This window comes from Phaseolus vulgaris, chromosome 1 (assembly GCF_000499845.2).
Source record: "Phaseolus vulgaris cultivar G19833 chromosome 1, P. vulgaris v2.0, whole genome shotgun sequence".
In the NCBI taxonomy this organism is placed as follows: Eukaryota; Viridiplantae; Streptophyta; class Magnoliopsida; order Fabales; family Fabaceae; genus Phaseolus; species Phaseolus vulgaris.
In genome coordinates this window covers 51,225,248-51,237,256 of record NC_023759.2, presented here as the reverse complement: position 1 = coordinate 51,237,256, position 12,009 = coordinate 51,225,248, and the positions used below count along the sequence as shown (strand labels likewise).

The following is a 12,009-nucleotide window of genomic DNA, read 5'->3' as shown; positions in this document are numbered from 1 at the left end:
TAGTGAAGAAGATGATTAATTAAAGATGTGAAATGGGTGTGAAATGAAAATATATGGATAAAGAAGGGAGAGATCTGCAACCTTTGTGGCAGACCCCACCCACCATTATTACATCCCTCATTCTCTTTTCCTTTGGCTTTGGATTTGGATACAGATGTGTACACAAATACGTACATAGATACATACAGTAGTATAGTAGATAGATACATGGATAGATACATAGGGGGAGAAACTTGGTTTGTGTTTCTTTCCTTAACATTTATGTTGTTCATCTATACCACCGGATATTTATATGTGTATAGTTGGCACACCAACATTTGGGTCCACGGAAAATAATAATTAAGAAAAAAGAATGACAGAAGCAATAATTAAAGGAGAAGATGACGTGGCCAGGGCATCAGTTGTCAAGACGAGATTCCTTTTTGGGCCTCAGCTGGGGCCCGTAATAGCCCACGTACCACTTCACGAACTTCCGGAGCCCGCTGGGGAGGTCGGTCGTGGGCTTGTAAGAGAAATCGCGGAAGGCCTGGCTCACGTTCGCGTGTGTGTACGGAACGTCGCCGTTCGACGGCATCTTGATCACGTGCCTCTTCGCCTTCGTGTTCAGCAGGTTTTCCAGAATGGACACCAGGTTCCCCACCGGCACCGGCGAGGTGTTGCCCAGATTGTAAATCCTCAACTGGGCCGGCCCACGCTTCTTCCCGCCGCTCCCGGTGCTCTTCTCGGCGGTGTCCAGCGCCCCGAGACACCCCTTCACGATGTCGTCGATGTAGGTGAAGTCACGCGCCACCTGCTTCCCGTCCTGCGTCTGGTACACGTCGATGGTCTTCCCCTGGAGGATGTCTTTGGTGAAGAAGAAGTAAGCCATGTCGGGTCTCCCCCAGGGGCCGTACACCGTGAAGAACCGGAGGCCGGTGAGTGAGAGCCCGTAAATGTGGTTGTACGTGTGTGCGATTTCCTCCCCCGCTTTCTTGGTGGCGGCGTAGAGGCTGGCGGGCTGGTCGGTGCGGTGGAGCTCCGAGAAGGGGTTCTGCGTGTTGAGGCCGTAGACGGAGCTGGAGGAAGCCCACACTATGGCGGGTTGGGGGTTGGCGGATTTGGAAACTTCCAGAAGGTTGACGAAGCCGGCAATGTTGGCGGTGATGTAGGACTGGGGGTTCTGCATCGCGTAGCGCACGCCGGCCTGGGCGGCGAGGTGGAGGATGTGGGTGAAGGCGACGACGTCGAAGAGCTTCTGGAGCAGGGGCGTGTCGTTGAGATCCCCTTCGACGATGAAGACCTGGTGCTTGGCCAGCATTGCTTGGCGAGCGCGCTTGAGGGAGGGGTCGTAGTATGCGTTGAAGTTGTCGAGACCCAGCACACCGTCTCCCCGTCGTTTGAGGGCGAGAGAGCAGTGGCTGCCGACGAAGCCAGCCGCCCCCGTGACGAGGACGGTGAGGCCGTTGGGGCGGCGCGGGGTGGAGGAGTGGCGGAGCTGCTTCTCCCAGGCGCCGAATGCGGAGGAGAGAAAGTGAGAGTGGGCGTGGAGATGGCGGTGGGTGGAGTCGGCGAGGGGAGGGTAGTTGAAGGTGAAGAGGAAAACGAGGATGAGTGCGACGAGAAGGGTGGCGCGGAAGAGGAGCTTGGAGGAGGCGTTAAGCAGCTTTGTGCTGTTCACTCTTCGTATGTAGCTGTTGTATCTCTCCAGCTTCATGCTTTTGCTTGTCTCCATTATTCTTTCTTCTATTATCTTCTCTTATCAGAGGCCAAATGATGAAATCAAAGCCTCCAACCAGAACCCTCAACAAAACTCTATTATAAAGGCCCAAAGAAAGAGAGAATAATATTTTCATTTCTCACTCTTCTATTATGCATCACTCAATCACGTGCTCTCCACGTCCCAACTCTTTTCTTTTTTTTTCACCAAATCATCATATTTAATTACCATTCTTCAACCCATCTCTAATAAATTTGGCTATGGAGCACCACTTCCATTAAATAAATCTCTCTCATTATTATTAGCAACTATTTTTCATTCATTCATTCTGCTACTGTCACATTTAATAATTTCACCTATTAACAACACTCTTTCACTGCTTTCTACGTTTAATCAATTATGTCACCAACAATATTGTTCACACTACTACTACCTTTTGCGCTGGCCAATATTCCACATTTATCCTCTTATGTACTTCAACATTCTCCATTTCTCCATAAAACATCTTAATTCTACCAACGATCATTTATGTCTGACAGATCATCAATTTCTTACTCTTTTTCTCTTTCATTTCAAATACTCACATTCCATAATCTTACATAAAACACCACAAAAACTCTAAAGAGGGTAATGCATATCAGGAAGCATTAAAAGGGTAAGGTAACAAGATTGTGTAACTTCAAGGAACTTTCTAGTTAATCTTTTTAACTTACGTCTTCACCTTTTGTTCATTCAATTATGATATACACAACTTTTGCATGGCGATAGCATTCAGAAGACCGAATAAATACGTAACCCAGAAAATTTGAAATATTTTAACCTTTTTTACGACATACATTGAAGGTGTTTGTAACACAATGGAATACGAAACACAACTTACTGTATCAAAAAAATATCGTCAAACAATCGTACATTATCGCTTGCTGAAATCATTAAACTTTATGACAATTCAAAATGTTTGGAACATGGTTTGTGTTTGGCCAATATTGCAAATATTTCTCTTTCAGACTTGTTGTATCATGGTAATAATTATTATGGAGACATGTTTTCAGATTGAACCATTTTGTGAATTATTGAGCAAGATTTAATGTAAATGTAAATAAAATAAGTTAAAGGGAAAATCTATATATACATTTGTTTTGAGAGAGAAAATAGGACACGAGAAAGTCAAAAATGCAAATATGAAAGCATTATAGAAAAAGTAAGCAGCACAAGATTTGGAACAACACGTATTAGACATGAGTGACGGTGGGTCATTATCCACAAAGCCCAATTTCAGAATGTATAGAAGAAAATTAATTGTATAAAATAGGCTGATCAAACTATACATTAAATTTAATAAGAAAATTGATAGAGAAAAAAGGATTTTTAAGTAGAAGAGGGTGTTGAGTGATGGAGGCAACACGGCAGAAAGAAAGGAAATGCAGAAGAAGGTTCGTAAGTGATGAAATGGAGCTTTTTTCCTTTCTTTATTCCTTCACAACTAAATATATATTCTCTCTATCACATGCCAATACCACTTGCACAAACATATCTCTACTAGGATGACCGATGGTTCTCCTTGAACTCGTCAACTCGTCAACCTATACGACCAGACTACACCTTAAGTTACAGGGTCGACCACGTGGCATATGTGGCCGACCGACATAGGATGCTCAAGTTAAAGGTTGACCCGATTAGCGAAGGTTAACTCATAGTTAGAGGATGACCTAATCCAACCATAGTCACTAAGCAACCTCCTAATCCGGTCCAACAACAAGGATCCATCAAGGTAATATAAATATCACACATTCCAAGAAAAAATGTACGTTATTATCTACAATATTCTGACAGCCGAATACGACATCCCGTTGACTTGAGCGTTGGAGTGTCATCTACAAGTACCCCACCCGTCTGAGGAGCCATTCGACGAGAAAGCTTAAAGGAAAAAGAGTGTTAAACATGTAAGGATCAACCAAATATCATCCAAAATCAATAGTTCTTCTAGTTCCCAAACTAGTTGGACAACAATATCCAACAACATCATTTCAACAACAAAAACACAAAATATGTAAACGTAATTGCAATGTTGTTATAACATATGGTTTAAGCGAAACTACATCATGGTTGAAAATGTAACGATTTTTCACGAGCAGGTTCGTTGGAAATAGTGGTATATTAGAGTCGGTGTTATGAAGTTGTTGTTGGTGTTATTTGTGTGAATGATTTTTGATATAAGAAATAGAAATGGCATTTGCAGCAATTGGGAAGTGACAGCGTGGGAAGAAACGATGAGTTGTCGTTTTGTGTGTTTGTTAATTGTAGTTCACTCCTCTCTCTGGTATCTTTGGAGTGTCGGCAGCTGAATCTGAAGCTCACTCATCCTTCACCTTTTCAATCAATCAAACTTTTATTTATTATAATATTCAAAATCTCTGCCTAAGTTATCTAATTAATCTCTTTCAACACATACTTTTTCTTAATTATTTATTCATAGCAGATAAAAAAGGGTTTTATGTTGTCAATGGTTTTTCTTCTACTTCCATTTGCCAAACACATATTTGATGTGTTTTAGTTAATTATTGTTATTAAAGGTTCCTGTGAGTGTGAAAGTGAGGGCAGGTGTTAAAGAAAAGAAGGGAGGTGGTGAATTGAATGCATGAATGAGGTTCACATTCAGTCAGCAATGGGGACAGTTGGGTTGGGGCCATGCCATCACCTTCAAAGTTAGTTAACATGCCAACAACGCAACCACCAATAACCTTTCTTAGCTTTTCTTCAATTTTAACACATCCTAACATATATCCATCCTTCATGTACTATCAATCTTATCATATCATTTCATTTCTATTTATCTATTATCCATTTTAAATTTCAGAGTTTTACTCTAGTTTTATTTAAAAAAATATATAATTATTCTTCGTCTTATATTGAACATATTAAAACAAGTATTTCGATTGGAAGTTAAAGAAATGAGTTTTCGATCTTTCAATACAATATTAATATTTTGATCTCATGTTCGTTGAGATAACATCACTAAAATCAATCATCACATTTGAGATATTGTCTGCTTTTGAAACTTGAAATTCCATCACGATTTAACCTTAAAAGTCAAAGAATCTTTTAGAGGTGTTCCACCACTCTATTGAGTGCTCAAAGATTTCATTGCACTCTTGCAAATACCTTAAAAGAAAGACAATTCATCCTCGTTAAAAATAGAGAAAATATCTGAGTAAATAAATGAATATGAGTTTCGATAGTACTTCATGAAAAAATATATTGTTTATAAGCATTTGAGTCTAGATACAAACCCAATAAAGTGATTACTTTTTCATTTATAACGTGTAATCTATCTTTTAAGTTATTCTTTAGGTATTTATTTCTATAAATCAAAATATACCGAGTTATAAAATGAATGAGGAGAATTGATACTCACTACCATACCAGCTAAGTTTTCATGTAGGCTTTAGTCCATTAACCAATAATTAATAAATATTTAACAATAAATATCTAATAAGTACAAATTTAATTAATACATATATTTTAGGTAATGCGTAGTACACTTCTAAATTTTTTTTATGATTAAATTTATAGTATATAAATCTAGACATGATAACCGAACTAAAGGTACATTACATTCTGAAAAAACTCTAATCATATTAACATAATAAATAAATAACAAATATATAAAGTTGTCGTACTGACCCTGCTTAATGATTAAATTCCTTAACAAAATATGAGATAAGAGAAAATTAATATTAATTTCAACCATCCTCTTAACTTCTATCATACTAAATCAGTTTCCTCTACTATATAATGAACTTTCCAGCAAAAAAATAAACTTAAAAGGAAAAAGTGAAAAGAAATATTAATGGAGACATGTCATGATATAATATAATGATCACTAATAATATATCCAAATTTCACTCATTTGATGACTTATTAACAAATAAATGTAACTTTCAATCTTTTTAAAAAAAGTCATATCATACACTTATTTATATATATGACTTGAGAAAATATACTAAAATAATATTTTTAAAATTAATCATCGTGTTTGAAATATTGTTTTTTTTAAGTTTAATAATAATAATATTATTTTATATATAAGCAAACTAAAGAACAGTATCATGCTTATATAAGTCTTCGCTTTATGCAACATGTTCATTGGGTTTCAAAATAAAATGAGTCACCAAAACCTTTAAAAGTGATACTTTTCACATACTCATAAAGTGATATGGTGTTATAAGATATTTGTGTAAATAGTTTTACAAACACTTCAACACGATATATCTCATAACTAACTAACTAACATTGCTCTAAGTTATTTCAATTTTTCTCTTCAAATCAAGTTATATAAATAAATTAATCAGTTGAATGTTAATCAAAGTTATTTAATAATCGTCAAAAAATAGCATTTAAATAAATTATCCACCTACTTCAGATACTTTATACTTAAATATTAAAGTTAAAGACCTTGTGTCTTTAATCGATATACTCCATATATAACTTAAATTGAATATTTTATAAGTTAATAATAATAATAATTATAAAATCTCTTAATTATTAAGAGATAAAGCTTGTCATTAAAGACTTGTGTGTCTACTTTATATACTCAAAACATAACTTAATATTTTATAAATTATTATTATTATTATTATTAATTTTCAAATATCTTAATTATTAAGAGATCAAGTTTAACAAGAATATTTTTTTTATAATATCTGTATTATATTATTTAGTTATTATTTTTTTTATCATATCTTTATTATATTATTTAATTATAACAACACCATGAGAATTTATATAAGGTGTGATTAATCAAAACAATGAGAGGACATAAGCACATAAGAGTTTTGGTGGGGTGAGACAACTGTATCTGGTGGGTTTCTATATTTTGGTTTGGTTTTTTATCTTGATATGTTGTACAATGTTTGTCAGATCCTTAGTTGGTAGGGTTCTAGGATCATGTAATTTTGAGATTTTGTATAAGGGTTGAGACACCCTTGAAGTGTCTTTTTTTATTTTATTTATTCTTTGTTAATAAAAAAAAACATAAGCACATAAGAACACTTTTTAAATGATATCAAATTAAAACTAGTTTGTAATTAAAATTTATGTAATAAATAAATAATTATTATTGTGCTATATCTAAATCACTATAAAACTAACCCCAAAAAGAATATAAAAACTAACAATACTTCAAATTACATATACATTTTTTAAACTTACCATTCTCTCCTTTTCTCCACTGTCCTACTAAGCTCCTAAATGCATTCATTAGTTTCGTTAACTTTCCTTGATGTCATTTTTTAATTGAACAATCTTACCTTCTAATAAAAAAATAACTTATTTATTTAGTTAATAAAATACATAATTGAATAACTTTTCTTTATTTTAAAAGAATTAAATAACTTCTCTTTTAAAAAATAATGGCTATATAATTTTTTAATATATTTTTATTTTTAATTAATTATTCACAAAAATATAAAATTATATATATTTTTCATATAATAAAAATATGAATACACATGACATGTTTTATCATTAATAATAAGCATCGTTAAGAATAAGAAGGAAAAAAAATAGCATGTGTTTTCAGAAGCAACAATAGAAAAGAGAAATAGATGAGGAGTGTGATAGAGAAGGTTATAACAAAAAGATTTCATGTATCATTCTTATCAAACACTTTTAACAGAATTAACCTGTCAACCAATGTCTTCTATTCAAGTGGTTCACAACTGATGTCTCTTTGATTTAAGTTTCAATAGACTCATCCCAACACTCGGATCTTAAGAAAAATATAATTTGATTTATTGCCTCTCAGATAAAAATTAATCATTTGATAATCCCATTTTAATAATATGTATTAGTACTTCAATTTAAAAATTAAAAAAAACGTTTAAATATTTTGAGTTGTTAAATGGTGTATTTTTTTAGTGAGAATATATTACCATTCAGATCTTAAACACCACAAATTCTGCACCCACTTCTCACACTCTGCATCTTTCCTTTTCTTTTCTCATTATTACGTCCTTTCTATTTTCTTAGCTAAAGGGTACACCCTCCAATGGGTGTGGGAGAAGGAAAATAAAATATTGCAGAACAACATATATTTCCTGCATATAAATAAATAATACTTAATAGTGAACACTTAAAAGAAACTAAATTTAATACACACCGAAGATGTAGTCATTCCTGCACTAAACCATCAACCTCGGCACTTTTGTCCGTGACTTCTTGGGCGTCCGGGAGATCTTTAATTGCCTGCAGAAGAATAAACCAGTTCCTAGAATCAAGTATCAATAAAATGGAAGACAAGACTGAGGACGTTAATAGTTTGAAATCAAAATAAGGCTAATAATTAGCTATTGGGAGTGGTATTACTAATTAGTCAAATATGAAAAGAACATAAGAGGTAAGATAAACTAAACTTTAAATCAAAGTATTTGAGTTAATAGAGGTATATAGGTTGATTTCATTTTATGAGAGAAATTTAATTTTTGAAAAGTTTATTCAATAATAGTATGTACCTGATAAAGATACCAAGAAACAAAAGCATCTGTTGCTGCGTACTCTAGTTGCTCCTTTGACAAAACATGACTCTCCCAATTTCCCAGTCTTATTTTATTGGGCTTTTTAAGCTGCAAATAACAAGCTTCGTTAATATCCTACAAAGATAGTTTTCTTCACCTTTTTTTTGGGGAAGGCAGTTGAAACATCTCACTGACCCCTTCACATCCTCCTCTCTCCATGGACAAATAAGAGAAAAATAAATAAAAAATGAAAAGGTAATTAAAAAGGGGTATTGATCGAGCAGTCATTGAAAAGTACATATTGTTTGTCTCTATTTTGTGTGAGTGCAGGAATACAATAACCTAGAGACGATCAAATGAACAAGAAAATAACAGTTTATTACTTATGGCATCCACTTTTGTCATTTTCTATTTCGGATATGTCTATATATTCTTCTGGTCTAAATGTAACAGTACTTTTCTCCCTCTGAAGAACTCACAACAGTACAACTAAATCCTATTAAGATGGAAAAATTAATGGTTTATTCAAAGATGAATTATCCCTTGAATGCAGTAATGCGCGTGCTAAATTTTTTGTTATTGTTTTCTTGAACGAAAGAAAGAAAAAACTTGTTTAAGTACTACAAGATAGTAATTAAAACTGTTTATAGCAGAACAATATAAATACCATTTGTAACTAGATATATACTGATCCTAATTTAAGACAATTGGATACGAAACTACCTGTTTCGATAAAAGTTTTTCAGTCAAAGATGAAAGACCCCACTTGTGATCACCACCAAGCTTCTGATTAGCCTGGAGAGAAAGATCCATCACACCTTTAACAGATATTTTATAATCTCTAAAAACTTTCACAGCGTCACCATCAATCCCAACTCCAACCTTGTGCACATCAAACTTTGTATTAATACTTACAATAATTGATGAGTTCACGTAGACATAAAACATTAAAAAAATCTAGTTTAACAGAAATAGAAACCTTCAGAACTGTGGGATCTTCAAGCAAAAGCTGTAAATTTCGAGGGATTCCAGAATGAATTAGATGTAGAACATGACAATGACTACTGTCAGTACATATCTGCATAACTGCTACCTTTCCGGGTGGAACACCTATAAAAGTTTTATACAATAATGATTCAGTAATTTAAGTTACGAAATTTTTACTTCTTTTCTTAAGAATTAATATTCTAAAGGGAAAAAAAGGCTCTTCTGCACAAAAGTAGGGAATTCCTCTCTCTCAGTAGATGAACAGAGCATTTGAAGAAAAGATAATCAATAAACTATGAGGAGTAAGGAGCCAAACAATTAGCTCGAATTAAAACTTTAACCCCCCAGATACCCAAATCATGTCTTTACCTTCATAAATTACAATTTGCAATAAATGCTATTCCTTCAAGGAATTTTGAAATTCCTCGTCAAGACAGTCCATCAAAGTTCTATAAATTTGAACAAGAATCAGATTCTAGCCTTTAAACATTCTATTCTTTAAAATACATATTAAAAAAACATAAACTAGTTCAAGAAAAACCGGCATAATTTCTTTTACACTCGACCAGTAAAAACATCTTAATATCAGATAAGAAAGATAATCTTCATACACTCACCCTCTCTCCTCTATCTCACTTGCATCACATTTTCTTCCTATCTGTCTCTTTTCCATCACATCACTAGTTACACCTATCACTTCATTTCCCTGTCTTTTCTTCTTATCTCTTTTTCCTTTCCACTCCAACCCGTTTCAGAATGAATGGTTTATCATTACTGTACCAGATACATATTAATATTATTACTCAAAGCAGCAATTATAACAGACTCAATGCTAACCGGAAATCGCTTATGCCAGAATCAGCAGCTATTGAAAAACAGGGAGAAGACGCTGAAACAACCTTTTGTGAAGGAGGGTTTCCACTCAATGTCAAATCCAATTGCAATTTGCACAATCTCTCTATTTTTTTCACCCAGAGCTTGTAAGAGTTTTGCTGCAGCTTTCTCTACAGAATCAAAAGTCCTGCTGTACATAATTCGACCATTAAACTTGATTGCAGGTAATCTCATTCTCGAATAGCCTGTGCAAGATGAAAAATAATTAAAAACTTAGAGGAAATGCAAATACAAATTCATTCAAAATACAGTTCAATTGACTGATTCCAAGAACCAAATGAAATTCCTTTCAAGCATTTCTATACAAACCAGTAGAACAGAATCATAAATATTAAGTCGTGTTCAGAAATGCCTTAGAAGAAGCAGAAGTCGAGAAAATAAGTAGAGCTTGCAGAAGATACTTCAATTAACTTTGATTTCATAATAAATGTGTCGTTTTCAGAATTAGTGATTGAAATGGGAATGATTGAACCGGTGTCATTTTGTGTATCACAGAAGAAGAAGGATAATATGCGATGAAACAAGAGGAGTAATAAAAAGCCGAAATGAGGAATTAGTGTAAAGAACCTGGAAGACGGGGTAACGAAGACAGATTCGGGTGTTGAAGAGCGATAAGCGATGCGGGCAAACGGCGGCGACGGGGAGTGAGATGGTTGAATCGACGTCGTTTGATGTTAGGGTTGGAAAGAGAAGCTTCGATGCCTTCAAGCTCTTCCTCCGTGAAAGGATCGCAATCGCAGACGAATGAGGCAAGGCGCGTGAAACCACTCTCCTCCGCCGCCACGATGTTCATCTGAAACCACTTTCCCGCCAGATTATAGATGGAGTGAAAGCACGGAACAAGAAGCGCGTTTTCTCTCGAGGGAGGATATCATCGGAGAGTGAAAATGAAAAACTATTATTGTATTAATTAAAAGAAATAGAGGAAAAAGTGAAATAATAGTTTATAAATTATGCACTGGGTGAGTGTGTTATTGATAAAAAATTAATTGATAAAATTGTGATTTGTGGTTGAGATTAATTTAAAATAAAATATGATAATTGTATTATTGTTTTATATTTTATTATTATTATTATTATTATTGTATTAAAGTTAACACTTTAATGAATAAGTTTAAATAGTTTCAAATATATTTTAGCACATCATGCCATGATATTCATGATAATGTAGCATCTAAATCATATTTAAATATTTGTGACTAATGAATTTTACATGTAATAAATAGTTGATAGAAACATCCAATTCAAAATGTTATTTAGACATAATAAATAAGAATGTTAATGTTTGTCACTTTTGTTTATGTTCATATCTTTTTTAATAAACTTGTGTAATGAATTATCTAATGTTTCTAAAAACATTGACACACTAATTGATCTACTTAACCAACAAAACACTTTATAAGTTATCACTATCTCAACGTGCACTACAAAAATGCATGCTATTCTTTATCAATATAAATATTTGAAATAAATTTCTCACATTTTATTTTTATCTTTCAATTATGTTAGTTTATTTAAGTATATTAAATTTCAACATAATAAAATATGAATAATTGGGCCTCACATTCTTGTCTCACTTAAATTACAAAGAAATCAATTATTTAACTATTGCATTAGTATGAAATCACTCTAATTATAAATATAGTTCTTATTATATATATATATATATATATATATATGAATTTATATTTTACATTAATAAAGAAGTTTAACAAAATATACGCAGGTTATATAATTTAAACATATTTACAAATTTCATAAAAATCACTTGGTTCACAACCTCAACAAAGTGACACAATTCATAGATTTTTTTTGTGAGGCATGTTAATATCACCAAATTAGTTCTATAGGTCTTCTATGAAAGACATCCCTTGCATACTTCTACAATGTCTTAGGATGTGTTTAGATAAAAAAAAT

At 33.4% G+C, this 12,009-nt stretch overlaps 2 protein-coding genes across 2 annotated transcripts; both read right to left on the bottom strand.

Annotated features, from left to right (window-relative positions):
* LOC137815310 (UDP-glucuronate 4-epimerase 6) lies at positions 1 to 2,024 on the bottom strand. The gene has a single exon (XM_068618449.1). It carries the CDS (start codon positions 1,709 to 1,711, stop codon positions 398 to 400), a length of 1,314 nt encoding a protein of 437 aa, XP_068474550.1. The 5' UTR covers positions 1,712 to 2,024; the 3' UTR covers positions 1 to 397.
* A 5,749-nt stretch (positions 2,025 to 7,773) lies between these two features.
* On the bottom strand, positions 7,774 to 10,999 carry LOC137815293 (3'-5' exonuclease-like). Its single transcript, XM_068618422.1, has 6 exons — positions 10,660 to 10,999; positions 10,098 to 10,277; positions 9,191 to 9,321; positions 8,935 to 9,093; positions 8,209 to 8,319; positions 7,774 to 7,942 (listed from the first exon to the last, which is right to left on the bottom strand). The coding sequence occupies exons 1-6, from the start codon at positions 10,883 to 10,885 to the stop codon at positions 7,868 to 7,870; spliced, it is 882 nt and encodes a 293-aa protein (XP_068474523.1). The 5' UTR covers positions 10,886 to 10,999; the 3' UTR covers positions 7,774 to 7,867.
* Positions 11,000 to 12,009: the final 1,010 nt, after the last annotated feature.